The sequence below is a fragment of the Littorina saxatilis genome, linkage group LG5 (assembly GCF_037325665.1).
Source record: "Littorina saxatilis isolate snail1 linkage group LG5, US_GU_Lsax_2.0, whole genome shotgun sequence".
Classification (NCBI taxonomy): Eukaryota; Metazoa; Mollusca; class Gastropoda; order Littorinimorpha; family Littorinidae; genus Littorina; species Littorina saxatilis.
This window is the reverse complement of record NC_090249.1, coordinates 46,740,153-46,756,582: the sequence shown is the minus strand read 5'-3', so window position 1 is coordinate 46,756,582 and position 16,430 is coordinate 46,740,153. Positions and strand designations below refer to the sequence as shown.

Below are 16,430 nucleotides of genomic sequence, written 5' to 3'. Positions count from 1 at the left end.
TTTTGATCCAGCTCCAACCATATTTCATAAGGCTTTATTCAGGATTGTCTCTTGTTCTTAAACATCCGATTTCTAAGCACACGTCTGTGCTGAGAATATGAACATGAACCGATATGAACATCAATGTCAGCCGCCTTTTTATTATGAAATAATGTTCATTTGTGTTCCAAACACTTCCGAAGAATACTTGTTGGTGTGTCTTCAGTCGCCCTGACATCATCACAACTCGACCCTGTCCTGCAAAAATACAAATATATACAGGGTGACACCCAAACATTCAACCCAAACAAATGCTTATTTCTTTAACATCTGTTGACCGAATTAGTTATCTTTCTTTTTTTCTTTCTTTTTTTTTTGGTCCCTGTCCTGTCTTGTCTTGTCTTGTCATGCCTTGTCTTGTCTTGTCATCCCTCTATTGGCCTACTGGCAACCTTTTCCTAACTTGTCTTGTCTTGCCATGTCTTGTCTTGTCTTGTATTGTATATACATTTAGCATACATTTGGGTAAAGGTTTGCGAACAGGTAAGGGGTGTAAGAGAGAGAAAGAGACAGAGACAGAGAGAGAGATGGTCGTGGTCTATGTTACATTACACAGGTCAACACAGTTGCAAGTTCATAGGTTAAAGGCTGCCCTTTTCGTAGCGTTCATTAATTAATTCCTATTGTTTACATGTGCCAATAATGTTATAAAACTGTACCTAAGGGGATATAATAACGATTGGCTGTAGCTTTCAAAAACAGAAAAAATTATTTCAGTATTGCAAAGTGGTGTTGATAGTGTCGAATGTAAACAGAACAGTCTCAAAGTGAAAGTGGATGTTTTCCGGAAATTGCGAAGTTAACAAGAATACAGAAAAGCGCGCTTTCCTGCTTAGCACAATCCGCTACCGCGCTAATCTGGCGTGTCAATATCACTACGTTTTGCACGTGGAAGGTGAGCGATTTCCTTCACGCGGGGATTGACGAAGCTGTACTGTCTGTGTTGACGGTCTAAAAATAGCCCAAGCCCTGGAGAACTGTTTCTAAAGATAGCAATAAACTTTATAAAGAATTGATTATTTCTTGTAATTGGTAAGGACTTCAAACCTAAAACTTTGCAGGAAGCTTAATTTATACATCCCCGCAACGATGGGAAAAGCCCTGGAAGTAAGTAAACTAATTAAATAGGACTTTGTCAGCCTTTAAATGAGGGGTTATTGTGTATAGTGAGGAAATAATTTTCTGATGTATTTTTAATTCATTATTGGTGTTTTATGCAAAACGTACGGTCAATATTGAAAGTTTAAAAAAGGTACTGCCCTCACATTAATACGAAGGCGGGATCACAGCTGGATAAGACAAGGTACGGCAATTTCGACCCGGAGGTCTCTTTCAGGGCGCACAGAGGATGAGACAACACAGGAGAAAAAAAAACCCCACAGATAATAGCACACGGAAGGAACGATTACAGCAGTTATAATTAAATTACTTTGTGGGTCAGGGTTTTTTAGGAGTACAAGGGAAACCCCTTTTAAGACCTTATTAAAAAATGTGAGAAAATCAAGTCTTAAAATGGAAGGGGTCTAAAAATGGGGGTAATTTACAGGTTATGAACAGAACATCTTCTTCTTCTTCAGCGTTCCAGAAATTCTGGTGACGTGTGAGCTCGTTTGCCCATTTGGGTTCCCCACACTATACTCTGAGAGCATAGTCAGCTTCACTCCGCTTTCGTTGAGTAGGCATGCTGGGTATTTTCGTGTTTCCATAACCCACCGAACTCCGACATGGTTTACAGGATCTTTTCCGTGCGCACTTGGTCTTGTGCTTGCGTGTACACACGAAGGGGATTAAGTCACTAAGCAGGTCTGCACATAAGTTGACCTGGGAGATCGGAAAAATCTCCACTCTTAACCCACCAGGCGGCAAAGACCGGGATTCGAACTCACGACCTCCCGATTAGGAGGCTGACGTCTTACCACTGCGCGCCACTTCACCCGTCACAGAACATCTAAAGAAGCAAGATCTTAAAAAGGAGGAAGTCTGAAATGAATGGGTCTGAAAGGGGGGTTCCACTGTGGAAAAGTACCTGTTAGTTTACCTGTATGTATTAGGACCGGGTGGCCGAGTGGTAACGCACTTGCGCTCGGAAGCGAGAGGTTGCGAGTTCGACCCTGGGTCAGGGCGTTAGCAATTTTCTCCCCCCTTTCCTAACCTAGGTGGTGGGTTCAAGTGCTAGTCTTTCGGATGAGACGAAAAACCGAGGTCCCTTCCGTGTACACTACATTGGGGTGTGCACGTTAAAGATCCCACGATTGACAAAAGGGTCTTTCCTGGCAAAATTGTATAGGCATAGATAAAAATGTCCACCAAAATACCCGTGTGACTTGGAATAATAGGCCGTGAAAAGTAGGATATGCGCCGAAATGGCTGCGATCTGCTGGCCGATGTGAATGCGTGATGTATTGTGTAAAAAAATTCCATCTCACACGGCATAAATAAATCCCTGCGCCTTGAATATGTGCGCGATATAAATTGCATAAAAATAAAAAAAATAAAAATCCCTGCGCTTAGAACTGTACCCACGGAATACGCGCAATATAAGCCTCATATTGATTGATTGAATAAGACCACCCCTGACATGCGGCACATACCAACTATCTACAAGTGCTTTGTGTGAACAGTAAAAAAAATTTTTTTCCTTTTTGCGAATTCATTTCATTAAACACAACAACAAAATTCATCAAATTCCAGCTGAGTAGAACGGCTTTCACAATTATCACTGGGCCTTTAAAGGCATGTTCCTCACCATATTACCCAGCATATCAGACACCACATGTTTGACTAGGTTTTTACATGGGAACAACAAGACTATACAGGATGGTAAAAAAACCTCCCTATTTTCTTTTTAATCACATTTTTGACTGCGAAAAAAAAAGAGATCAAAAAGGAAATATGGCGCTTTTTTTTAGACACCCCTTTTTACGTCCAGCTTCTTTTGGTGGAGATTCAAGTTACAGACACATGTGAAATTCATTAAGCAAAAAGGTTCCCACTATGCACTGCCACAGAACACAACCAGGTTATTAATGTGCGGTACAGTGTATAATTATGTTTAGGATGCCCTTCTTTTGTTTAATTGGAGCATCTATGATGTCTGACATTTTGGTTCTAACGGTAAGGAACGTATGTTTAGGCTCTAATAAGGACAGTTTGTCTTGTCAAAAGCCTCATGCATATTCCTTCCTCCCCATGCAAGACTTTCTTTTATTTGAATATCTGCCTTTATAGTACAAAAATCAAATAAAAAGGTCGCACTCTGCGCATAGCGACAAAAATCGCAATTTTACCAAGAAAACCTCACACTCTTTATGTGGAGAAAGACCCTGACTGTTCCAGTATGTTATGCATTTGAAAACATCTGAAATTGTATACTTGAATTCTACAGTTTGATCAGTTCTGTGTGTTTAAAAAGTTACCTTGATCATTCTGACATGCTCTTGCTCAAATCACATCCCAGACAATATTGTAGACTCCATTGATAGACGCTGTGGTGCATGGGAGAACTGCATGGAAGAATTGGGGTGGGGGTTTAGAGGCGGGGATAGAAGGATAGCTGGGAACCGGGGAAGGTGGGGTGGCTAACACAGTTTGATCATGTAATGACTGGTACAATGTTTAATATATCTAAAAAGGCAGCAACTCTGTAATGCATTATGTGAACCAACTTCTCCATAAACTAAATAAAGATCAGTAAAAGTTACCTCTTTCATTCTGGAATCTTTTTGGTCCCATCACAGCTCAGACGCAGACTCAATGGACAGATACTGTAATGATGAAAATAACACCAGCAATTTAAGGGAGAACAAGAATTATGCAGAGAGGAAAAACAGTAATGAGTAAGAACAACAGCAGCAGCAGACTCAATACACTTACTCTACATAACACTCTCACTGAATGACTGATTCAGTAACTAAATCCCAGTGAAGTGCAAGTGATCAAAATTACTTATGTAAAAACAGACAAATAGAGAGAGAGAGAGAGAGAGACAGAGAGAGAGACAGACAGACACAGACAGACAGACAGACAGGCAGAGACAATGCGAATGTGTGTGTGTGTGTGTGTGTGTGTGTGTGTGTGTGTGTGTGTGTGTGTGTGTGTGTGTGTGTACATGGGAAATGCAGTGCCATTGAAAACAAACACTTGCTTCATTTAAATATCAACAGTTATACAACATAAGAGGCACTAAAAAAGTTGTACATGAAAATAAATGTTGCTCTTGCTGATGGAAAAAGAGCAGGGGGAGAGGGTCGATGTTGCTTGCACTTGCAGATAATTATGCACTAACATCCAGCTGTTTTTCTGGGTGTACTGTAACCCTGTAATGTTTAAGCAGAAATGTTTGTGGATCACGTTATGCTTCTGCTTTTAGATCAGTTTGAGTATTTGCAATATTACCTGGATCATTGCGGCATCCTCTTGATCACATCACATTTGAGACTTTGACCTATATAGACTCCATGGGCAGACGCTGAAGTTATTACAAGGGCATTCTGAAAAATGACAATACAAATGCAGAGATGTAGAACTTTACATTACACTTACAGAAGCAACAACCAGAGAGCTGATTTATACAGGTAGAGAGAGAGAGAAAGAGAAGAAGAAGTAAAAGAAAAAAGAGAGCATAGAAAGAGAGAGGGGGTGGGGGATGGGGCAAAGGGAGTGTGTAATGTGACGTGAGGAAGGGGAAGAGCAATGGAAAATGAAACTCTCAGTACTTTTAATTCATATTAACAGTTATGGAACTATTTGAGCACTCCCCATAACCACAAACAAGGTACAGACGGCAACATATGTTGCACGGAAGGGTGGGGGTAGTTGGACTGGAGAGTGTTGTTATGGGTTTAGGGTGGAGCTGGGGCGGAGTGTGTATGTAACTTGATAATAATAAGCATGATCAGTTAGTGCTAACAACTATCTTGATCTTCACAGACATAAATTGCACAATGATTTCACCACCATGTACCTTTATTTTTGCCCTTGAGTTAGTTGGAAGACAATGTTGAGTGGTGAACGCAAGTTGTATTGATCACTGGGTCATCCTGCGGTCCGGGCCATTGATCTGCACATTGCACCAGCACAAACAAACACAATGTTATGATCTCAATCAGCCTGCATGGTCAATCATGAATCTAAGAACACAAACACTGTCCAGATCTAATTGAAAACGAGATCATCATTACTTGGGAAATTCAATGAAAATCTAGCAGTCAACGAAGCAGATAGATCTGTCCTTGCGATTGTTGTTGCAAGCAGATAAATGTGTGAACTTCCTTATCTCAACGTTATCATTCAACATATTGATATTTTGCCTGATGGATGTTGTGCCGATGAGATAAACAAACAATCAAAATCAAAGTCATAAACTTTTGAAGAAAAAAATTAAACAAATTGAGCAGAAAGAATCTAGCTTACTGCTGTGCTGATTTCGACAAAATCAATGCGTTTACATGCCGAAGTCATTCCTGCTTTTATTCATATCATACTAGATGATCCTAATGCACAACAATACGAAAACGAGCTAAGCGAAATGAGTAACACTGCCTCACCTGCACTAACACAATGCTGCAGAAGCGAAGGTCGTCTACGACTGGAAATTTCGAAGTCGAACAGCGGCGTTTTTTCACTCTCAGCGGTTGTCTTGCTCGGAAAAGTGAAAAGCTTAACTTGAAATCGAACGGAAGTCACCATTCTACCTTTTCGTTCAAGCGTTGTTTTTATAAAATCTCAGAAAATGTAATTTTGACTTGGGTGATTTCGTCCGCCATTGAGATTCAGTTTTTCAATAATTTGTCTTCCTCCTTGGCAGAAGAGTCAAAGGTTCGGCCCGATCTTCAAGGTTCCCAAGACATGACTTGCAAACCCCGAACCTAGTTCGCCGAACCTCCCAAACCTAGTTCGAAAACTCAGGTTCGTCTGGTTAAGAACCAAGACAAGTTCGCCGAACCAGTCTTGAGGTTCGCCGAACCCCACGAACCTAGTTCGCGAACCAAAGGTTCGTCTGGTTAAGAACAGCCTTTACATAGACTCGGAAATGTTAAAGTTTCTATCACACACGCACGCACGCACGCACGCACGCACGCACGCACAGACAGACAAAAGTTAGCATCGCATAGGCTACACTTACGTGAGCCAACAACCATCCAAAACTAAGAAAAATTTCTTCAGGGGAGGCAATCACCAAGCGGCAAGTCAAAGTGTAATTTACAGAGATTGTTTCCCTTGTCAGAATAAAAATAATGTGAGCGTAGTTATAATGTAGCGCGAACCAAGAAGTGTCGTGCTCTCCGCGCTATAAATCTGAACTATGAATAAAGACGCACTAGTTCAACATTAAATGCATATAAACCATAACATGTAATAGAGCACTAAAACTTACGACAACACAAAATACTCTTGGTAACAATATCGCCTGACACAACTAGTAATCAATTAATGTACAATCAAAATGAATCTCTTCTTAATGCAACCTTACATAATCATAACAGAAAAATAAAGTAACAACGTATTAATAGCGATGTCATCCAGATAATCTGGACTGGGTGGCCGAGTGGTAACGCACTTGCGCTCGGAAGCGAGAGGTTGCGAGTTCGACCCTGGGCCCCGGTCAGGGCGTTAGCAATTTTCTCCCCCCTTTCCTAACCTAGGTGGTGGGTTCAAGTGCTAGTCTTTCGGATGAGACGAAAAACCGAGGTCCCTTCGTGTACACTACATTGGGGTGTGCACGTTAAAGATCCCACGCGATTGACAAAAGGGTCTTTCCTGGCAAAATTGTATAGGCATAGATAAAACTATCCACCAAAATACCCGTGTGACTTGGAATAATAGGCCGCGAAAAGTAGGATATGCGCCAAAATGGCTGCGATCTGTTGGCCGATGTGAATGCGTGATGTATTGTGTAAAGAAATTCCATCTCACACTGCACCTTGAATAATATGTGCGCGATATAAATTGCATAAAAATAAAAAAAATAAAAAAAATAAATCCCTGCGCTTAGAACTGTACCCACGGAATACGCGCGATATAAGCCTCATATTGACATATTGATTGATAATTACTGGCACAATAGTCAATAAGTGTGCGAAAGAGAGAGGTGGGGGAGGGGCGGGGAAAACATTCTTTGATCTGGTTGGGCTACGTAATTGCATGTCAGCTTGGATGCTTAGAATTCGTGTTCATCAAGGGATACTATTAATTTGACCGTTATTGACGATGTTGTGGCAAATTTCACTAATTCAAGCAATTTGGGGAATCAATTGTGCCATAATTTAGAAGCAAATGGCACAATTTGCTTGATGAAGCACCACGATTATGTCCTTATTTTCATTTTGTTGCCCATGCATTGTTCACACCTTTTCACGTATGTGGGTGTGTGTGTGTGTGTGTGTGTGTGTGTGTGTGTGTGTGTGTGTGTGTGTGTGTGTGTGTGTGTGTATGTGTGTGTGTGTGTGTGTGTGTGTATGTGTGTGTGTGTGTATGTGTGTGTGTGTGTGTGTATGTGTGTGTGTGTGTGTGTGTGTGCCGGTGTGTGTGTGTGTGTGTGTGTGTGTGTGTGTGTGTGTGTGTGTGTGTGTGTGTGTGTGTGTATGTGTGTGTACACTCACACACTGACACACTTACACAATGTCATCGCTATCTGTATTGTCATAACGACAGACAAGCTTGATTATCTTAGAGCAGCTAGTCAATTACTATCTTCCCTTGTTGATCTAATTATTCATCCTTGCCACTGAACGGTCTTAGTGTATACTTGAATACAAGTCCGTGGCCTGGGTTGCAGCGAGAGATCGAGAGAGACAGAGACAGAGACAGAGACAGAGCGAGTTTTCGCGAGGAACAGGGTTGAGCTACGGTAGGGTCACTGCGCATGTCTGGTTTTTTTCTTCGCGGAAACGCTGTTGGGTTAAGTTGTGTCCAGTCGCGTCCCTTGCAACAAGATGGCGACAAGCGCGTTACGGATTTACTGTTGTGGAGAGTTGATGGACGACGATGATGAACAAGCAGTACTGTTTTATTGTTGATGTGAATGTAATGCCAAAACATCGAACTATCGATTCGAACGTCAATGAAGAAGTGAGCGTGAAAATCGAGCGCAAAACAGCCGGGTAAAAGTTCAGGGCGCTAAAGTACATTTGAGCCGAAATCGCACCCAAACTCCTGTTGACCTCATTTCTTCCCAAAATAAACATCACTGCTAAAATAAAATGCATTAAAACCAAGACAGTATCCAACCCAGTATCCTTAATTTTTGAAAGGCTAAGTGATTTACAACAAATGTCTTCTCACAATCCGTAACTTTGTCAAAAAATATTTGCAGAAGTTTCTCACCTCGCCTTGGCAGCCATCTTGGAACTGGAGAGACCCTACGCAGGAAGCAAGGTTGAAAGTTGGTTAACCGGTGACGTCACTCCAGTCGTACCGGACCGAGTTTTTGCGACCTCCGGTTCGACTCGAGTCACCTTAGTTGACGCTAAAACTCGCTCACAGAGAGAAAGGGACGGGAGAAAACTCAGACAGAGAACATATTGCCAGTCAGACGAGTTACCTCTCTTAACCGGGTCTCAGCACTGATCTCAGTGGGTCTCAGTCGATTGCTCCGAGAGTGATAAATAGAGAATACTACATGGCTTGCTGTGTCGTACCAGATTTACACGAGTTGTTTTTTAAAATATTGAACTGTGAGCGAAAGCGAGCTGTTCACTATTTGAAAAAGCAACGAGTGTAAATCTGGTACGAAACAGCAAGTCATGTAGTATTCTGTTTATCCTACATACTGTACTTAGTGTATTTTACTGAAAATGCCCTGCAGTCGAGGCAGCTAAATTAAAGACGCTTGTTTTGGAACCTCGATCTCTTCTAAAGCCTCTTGCAATCTATTACGTCAAAGTAAAGAAACGTCACTTTGAAAGTGTGGCGTCACGTGTTAGTTCTAAAAATTCATCGAGGGTAATTAGTGAGCGCAATTTTTTTTTCTATAATGAATTTTGTCTTGGTGACTTTGGCATCATAAGCAGTGGAAAAACAGGTCCCTGCCAGACTTGCTTGACATGACCTCATTTACATGATATACACACGTGTGATTTGAACGATTATTATCTCACGGGTGTCTCTCTCACGTTTGTAGGATAAGATCATAACATGAACATTTTTTCCCGGTACACAACATACAAAACAAATTGCATCTTGCGGTAATCTTAACAAACAAATCGAAACACACACACAGAAACCAACGTACGGACACAGACGTATACTTTGTTGCATGCATGCACGCACGCGCACGCGAACACACAAATTTGATTCAAGAAAAAGCGTTAGTATTGTTTTCAGTTTGGTATAGTACAAGTCTCATCTTCCTTTTTACAGGGATGGTTTCTTTGGACGACTGGGTTGTTTCAGGTTAGTTTTGAAACCCTACCCTATGATCCATTGAGTCTCTTGTTTTCAAACGCACAGTTGCGAGTATGTGTGTGTGTTTGTGTGTGTGTGTGTGTGTGTGTGTATGTGTGTGTGTGTGTGTGTTAGTGTGTGTGTGTGTGTGTGTTAGTGTGTGTGTGTGTGTGTGTGTGTTAGTGTATGTTAGTGTGCGTGTGTGTGTGAGTGTGTGTGTGTGTGTGTGTGTGTGTGTGTGTGTGTGTGTGTGTGTGTGTGTGTGTTTGTGTGTGTGTGTATGTGTGCGCGCGCGCGTGCATGTGTGCATTCGTGTGTTTGTGTGTGCGTACGTGCGTGAATGTTTGAAAAATGTAGCTGTGCATCCGTGTATTTTGTTCAACCCTATACCAGAGTGTCATGAACATCTATTGTCGCGGTTTCCAATGCCGCGCGATTGTCACTGTCAAGGACGAAAGTCTCAGAATCTGTACACTGACGTACTGCCCTCAGCACATCATTAGAAGTTCCATCTTCAGCAACAGTCTTTGGTTCAGAGTGAGAATAACTTTTTCCGCGATTCTCTGAAGGAAAATGGTCACTTTGTAGCTCACCTCCGACAGCCGAACAATTTCGAGAAGCTCCTGATGATCTTTCTGATAATTTCGCAGACAGGAAAACGTCATTGTCGTTGTCGTCGCCTTCATCTTCACTGTTGCCTTCATCTTCACTGTCGCCTAATTTCACGCGCAAACTGCAGTCACTCACATCCTCAGGATCCTCTGCAGATGTTCCAGAATCGGTGTCCAGATTTAGGGCTGTTATTTTTTGTTCTTGGAAAGACTGAACCCCGGAGTTCCGCCCGCTGTAAGATTCAGATGGTCCCATAGATGGTTCCAAAGGTGGTTCCGTAGACGGTTCAAGAGATACTTCAAGAGATGGTTCCACAGATGGCTCCAGCCCCTGTAGCCACAAGCGCACGACGTGGTGGGAAGACACACTGTCGTCAGAAGTGCCAGTGCGTCTTCTGTCTGCGTTGTTCGCACGTGCAGTGTTCTGTACTCTTCTTGACCATGTGCATGTGCGTTCGTTGCCTTTGTGATCGCACCACGGCCAATAGCGAGGCGACTGTTTTTGGCTGAAGACACTATTTCTAACATGGTTGCGGTGATGTACCTGTGGTGTCGGCAGAGGTGGTTTGGCCGATGGATAGCTTAGTTCAACAGAGACATGATCAGTACGTGTATTTCTAAACTCACGCCGAAGACCGTTTACCCCAATCGGTTCACCACAGAAACTATTAAAGTTTGGCTGTTGAGAGTCAACAATGGTAGTATCGGCCGTCACGGTCTTAGCTTGTCTTGAGACTGCTTCATCATTGCTATTTCTTGCCTTGGCAGAGCATCGATGAGGTTTGTAATAAAAGTTGTGAGCCGAAGAGTTAGAGCGTGTTTTTCGCGGAGACGCTTGTCTCTCTGGTCGACGCCTGGGTGTAGATGAAGGAGAACCTCCACAAGAACAGCGCGTCCAGTAGCGGTAGTGCACATGATCATTGTAACACTCACAACCAGTCTTGTCCTGTGATCTTCTGGGGATGTACACTTTCACCCTACTCGACTTTTTGTGCCCAGCTTCTGGGTTTGCAAGAGATTCGACACTGAGAGATAGGTTGGATCTCTCTCTGTCGCAGTACAATATCCGTGTGCTTGACTTTTCTTGCGCAGTTTTACTGTTTCTTTGAAATTCGTCACTGTTTGTTGATCTGGGTTTAAATGTGAAGTTGTCACTAACACCAGTATCACTACAACGACGATGACTATGCCTATGTATTTGTTTCCTGGAATGGTTGGAGGATGTGTGTTGTGAGTGTGATTCAGAACGTCTGCGTTGGCTGAGAGACTCTATCACCAGCCGCGTGGCTAAAATAGGGTCGTCAAAAGAACACACACCAGCAGTCATATCTGCAGATGACGTCATTCTCGAGAGGCCTTGGACGTCACTGTGCTTTTTGATGAGGTCCTCCAGATGACGTTGGTGGTCTTCAGTAACTAGGTAACCGCCATGATTGCTGTCAAGGTTTGTTGAGGGTATCTTGGAACGTGTGTGTGCTCTGCGTCTGTTTTTACGCTTTTTTCTAGCAGTGTCTGATGCGTGCGCACCCTTAAGCTTCTCAAGAGCTTGTCTGACGGTTGAATCAGACAGACCGGTTGTCGTTGTGTGCGTGTTGTTCAGATTATTGCCGCTCGTAGGCACTTGTCCACCCTTATTTCCCTTCAGCCGTTTATTTCTGTTGTTGTTCCGCGAACTTAGTGTCGCTGCAGAAGCGCTTGTGTGACTTCTGCTTCTTTGGGCAGAAGTCGGAAACTCTCTACCAGCCGTGTAAAGCGCCGAGCCAGACAAATGCAGAGCGGTCATGCTACACGCGCTGCTGTTACGTTCAACGGGATGTGTGGCAATAGAACGGGGGGAGTCCACGCTCGAAGCGAAATCTGCAAATGAAACTTTGTATATTAGAATCTGGAGAAGAAAAAACACCAGATGTTTTTGTGTGTTAGTGGTACAGAGAATAACAGGCGTGGTTTTTTTTTCCGGAAGCCAACATTCTAGCAATCTGGTGAGTGTTCCAGTGCCAAAAGAAAGAACGAGAAACAATCATTTCACGGTATTCCATCCTTCACTCAGACTTTTCGTACCAAGCAAGCACCCATGAAATAAAACAGTTGAGGAAAACCCAAGTGAAGGATAGCTGTTATAGTGTCGATTGTGTTTGTATGTCAGTATGTGACCAAGTGGATAGATGGTCTTATCCCATGCAAAAAGTCTGACGAGATCTGAGATGGTGCAAAAAAAGAAAACAATACACGAGTGTACGAGGGAGTTTCAGCCCATGAAAGCAGAAGAACAAGAACAAGAACAAGAACAAGAAGAACAAGAACAAGAACATGGACACGAAGAACAAGAACAAGAAGAACAAGAACAAGAAGAACAAGAACAAGGTGAAGAAGGTGAAGAAGAAGAAGAAGAAGAAGAAGAAGAAGAAGAAGAAGAAGAAGAAGAAGAAGAAGAACAACAACAACAACAACAACAACAACAACAACAACAACAACAACAACAACAACAAGGAGAACAACCAGGAGAAGAAGAACAAGAACAAGAAGAACAAGAAGAACATGAACAAGAAGAACATGAAGAACAAGAACAAGAAAAATGTGACCCGAAGGAAGGAAGGGGTGTGCTTTCAACACAAATCACAGTAACACATCAAAATCTCAACCAACCTGTCGGAGTCGAAGCACAGCAACCTCCACCGAAGCAGCCACAGCTGGCGAACTTGAGCACAAGGGACGTAGAGAAGGCAGCAAGAACGCCAACAACCACAGCCAGCTTGGTCGTGTAGCTGTGAGACGAGTTCAGCATCCAGACAGCGGTCATGGCAAGGTTCTCCACGAGTACCAGCGAGTAGAACAGCACGTAGCGGCACTGGACTCTCTGCAGATCGTTGTCGACAAGGTCCCACGTGTTGAGATAGGTCTTGGCCAGACCTTGAGAGAGGAACACCACCATGGTGGATGCTTTGGAGTCGGTGGCGGTTTCACTGGCGTAGGTGTTGTGTGACACTTGATTTTGGAAACTGTTGTTGGCTTCGCTATTGTTTGTGATTGGAACTGAAGCGTTTCTCGGTTCATGGTGATAGGAATGATTTGTGTCACGCTCATATATATTCGGGTGGCTAAACATACTGCTAGCGTTATGAGAGCAGTCACTATTATTCGCGCTGCTGCACGGGACAACAGTGTCCCTAATGCAGGCGTTATCTGGCTCTCCTTGGAACACTGTGGGTGAGTTTTGGAGGACGGCTCCCTTCTCAGAAAGACCGGACTTGGCACTCCCATCATCACCATCATGCAGCGTGGAACAGCTAAAATGAACCGCAGCGTAGATAAAGAAGTGAGCACAGAAAGGGAGCAGGGCCCAGAAACCGTGATGCACAGAAAGCAACGCAAAGGATCCTAGTCTTGAAGCTAGACAAAGAAAAGTCCCGCAGAAGAGCAGCACCGTTCCTGCAAATCGAAGACTGTTTTGAGGTTTCACTGTTGGAATTACTGTCGTGGCAGTCTCGCGCAGTTTGTGACGTAGGACGTAGCAGCACAGCGCCACCGTGCTGGAGGTAAGGGAAACAACCAGGGACACGACCGGAAGTGGTGCCATCTGGTGTCCTAGGAAGAACATCAAGCGGCATTCAGCGATGACGTAGAGGAAGGAAACCAGAGAAGGATGGATGAGCCTCAGCAGAATGAGATGAAACAGATCCTTCGATTGGTATCGAGAAACCACTCTGTAAGCCCGCCATAGAAGTCCTAGTTGGCAGATGTGAAAAACCACGCACACAGACTTCTCTCCCCTGCAGAGTTTCCCTTCCCATTCCCCGAAGGCGAGAATGAGAGATGCCAGGTTCGTGACTATGAAAGAAACGGCGATGAGAATGGTGACGATGATGGCTAGTGGTGGGTGGAGGCTGCTGTCGTTGTCTGTGGTGGGGATAAGGACACAGAGCTGAAGAACGACTTCCACGTATAGTCCCAGAACACTGACAATGACAAGAACGCCCTGCATAATTCATGCACAAAATGTAGTCACATAAGGTACGGGTTCTTAACCTCACAAAGCGTCATCTTGCAAGCGAGTCATGTTTCGTCTACGATTTTGAGATAAGTTCATTAGTTGTATCATGAATGCTTGTCTAGTTTGTATGTCATGAACACTTTTGTTGGTATCTTTAGCCTATAGTCATTGTTCGTGATAGGAACTGAAGCGTGTCTCGCCTTTAAAAGACCACTGGGTCGACGAACTGTAAAAGTAACGTTTTGTTTTGTCGATGATGTTCCAATAGCCTACCATTCTTGTTTTTATTTTTATTCTCACAAAGCGTCCTTTTGCTACACAATGTGTTTCCCACGCTTCCTTAAGATTGAGGTGATGAAAGAGCTTGAAAGAGCTTGGGGTGGAATGTAAAGAAGTTCGATCATCGTTATTCACAAGCTGTCAGTAAGAATTCAACCTTTGGTTTAAACAGTAGTTTATTTCTACCTAATTGTGTGTGTGTGTGTGTGTGTGTGTGTGTGTGTGTGTGTGTGTGTGTGTGTGTGTGTGTGTGTGTGTGTATGTGTATGCACGTGTGTGTGTGTGTGTGTGTGTGTAATCTTGTATAACAAGTTAAACTCATAAACTATGTGCTCTAAGAGATATTAGGAAGGGGTGGACACGCAAGGGCTAATGTTAGACTTATAAAGTCGTTGTGCTGATATCTGTTAAAGGTCTGCTACAGAGCCAAATAATTTTAATTTCAGAGATGTGGCAGCAGGTCATATTCGTTCTTATGGGTCTCCTTCTTTCACTGAGGCTGAGGTAAGTCAAGGTGATTCACCAATGTCCATATGAAGGGTTGTGGGCGAAGCTTTCGAGGAGTGTTGTGTCCAGCTGCCTCACTGGACATAGTAGTTGCCATGGTTAGGGGGCATGGTTGACCAGGGCAACTCTGAAATTGACAAGATCAACAATACTGAATGCCTGTCTGATAACTTTGATTCTCTGTCTGTCTGTCTGTCTGTCTGTCTGTCTCTCTCTCTCTCTCTCTCTTTCTCTCTCTCAGTCTCTTTAAAACAGTCCCTGTGAGGTGGGTGTGTGCGCACACGACCGCGCGCGCGCGCGCGCGCGTGTGTGTGCGTGCGTGCGTGCGTGCGTGCGTGCGTGCGTGCGTGCGTGCGTGCGTGCGTGCGTGCGTGCGTGCGTGTCTGTGTCTGTGTGTGCCTGTGCGTGTTAGTCATTACATCAGTGTTCATAGACCTCAGCTATTATTATATAGTGTTTTCTCAAGTCTGGATCTAAGTTGCAGTTACACAGAAACCCAAGCCAACAAATTGAAGGGCAGGAACGTAACAAGCGTGTTGCAAGCTTTGCTAATTACTATTCTGCATGCCAAGGACTACACTTAAAGCGATACTTTGGACAGCTGTGTGACTTCACATGGGACACTATACCGTACGAGAAAGAACAGGAATGATATTAAGTCAAAATCAAGATGATGGATTAATACAAAGTAAAAGAGGAATTGATATCAAGTGATGTATTCATACAAAGTGAGACGAGAGGAAATGTACATAAAAGGATTGGTTTGATATAAAGTCAAAATCAAAATGGTCCATCAATGTAAAGTTTTGGAGAAAATCAAAAGCAAAATGGTCGATCAGCACAAAGTATGAGATGAAATCAAAAACAAAGTGGTCGATTATTATAAAGAGTGAAAGTCAGTCAAAAACAAAAATGGTCGATTAATATAAAGAGTGGGAGTCAGTTAAAAACAAAAATGGTCGATTAATATAAAGAGTGAGAGTCAGTTAAAAACAAAAATGGTCGATTAATATAAAGAGTGAGAGTCAGTTAAGACCAAAAATGGTCGATTAATATAAAGGGTGAGAGTCAGTCAAGAACAAAATGGTCGATTAGTATAAAGAGTGAGAGTCAGTTAAAAACAAAAATGGTCGATTAATATAAAGAGTGAGAGTTAGCCAAAAACAAAAATGATCGATTAACATAAAGAGTGAGAGTCAGTTAAAAACAAAAATGGTCGATTAATATAAAGAGTGAGAGTCAGTTAAAAACAAAAATGATCGATTAATATAAAGAGTGAGAGTCAGTCAAAAACAAAAATGGTCGATTAATATAAAGTATGGGAGGAAGCCACTGATAAATATGACATATGATAGCTTGTCAAAACTTAAAGTGATGGATTAACATAAAGTATTTGACAGCGTCAAAATCAAAGACCCGGATTTGACACATACTTTCAAGAAGTCTGTCCATGATAAAGAAGGTGTGCCCGAGTCCTTTCAGTGGCAAGAGAAATGCCCTGTACCTGAACTGCTTAAGAAAACAACTCAATCAACGGCGATAAGACGGTTAAAAAAACAACCATACAGGTCAAATACTCACTTGGTTGGAACTGTTCCATCCATGCAAACACAGAAACG

At 42.9% G+C, this 16,430-nt stretch overlaps 1 protein-coding gene and 1 long non-coding RNA gene across 3 annotated transcripts; both read right to left on the bottom strand.

Moving 5' to 3' along the window:
• Positions 1 to 18: 18 nt before the first annotated feature.
• On the bottom strand, positions 19 to 6,059 carry LOC138967284 (uncharacterized). The gene is made up of 5 exons (XR_011455897.1): positions 5,586 to 6,059; positions 5,003 to 5,098; positions 4,435 to 4,529; positions 3,741 to 3,803; positions 19 to 237 (listed from the first exon to the last, which is right to left on the bottom strand). It is a non-coding gene; the product is annotated as an uncharacterized lncRNA (long non-coding RNA).
• Positions 6,060 to 9,659: 3,600 nt separating this feature from the next.
• Positions 9,660 to 14,509, bottom strand: LOC138967255 (uncharacterized). Of its 2 annotated transcripts, XM_070339777.1 has the most exons (2): positions 12,681 to 14,509; positions 9,660 to 11,891 (listed from the first exon to the last, which is right to left on the bottom strand). In XM_070339777.1, the coding sequence occupies exons 1-2, from the start codon at positions 14,014 to 14,016 to the stop codon at positions 9,808 to 9,810; spliced, it is 3,420 nt and encodes a 1,139-aa protein (XP_070195878.1). In that variant the 5' UTR covers positions 14,017 to 14,509; the 3' UTR covers positions 9,660 to 9,807. The 2 variants fall into 2 exon arrangements, with proteins under 2 accessions (XP_070195878.1, XP_070195879.1); XM_070339778.1 differs by lacking the exon at positions 9,660 to 11,891 and having other exon boundaries at positions 12,625 to 14,509.
• Between the last annotated feature and the right edge of the window lie 1,921 nt (positions 14,510 to 16,430).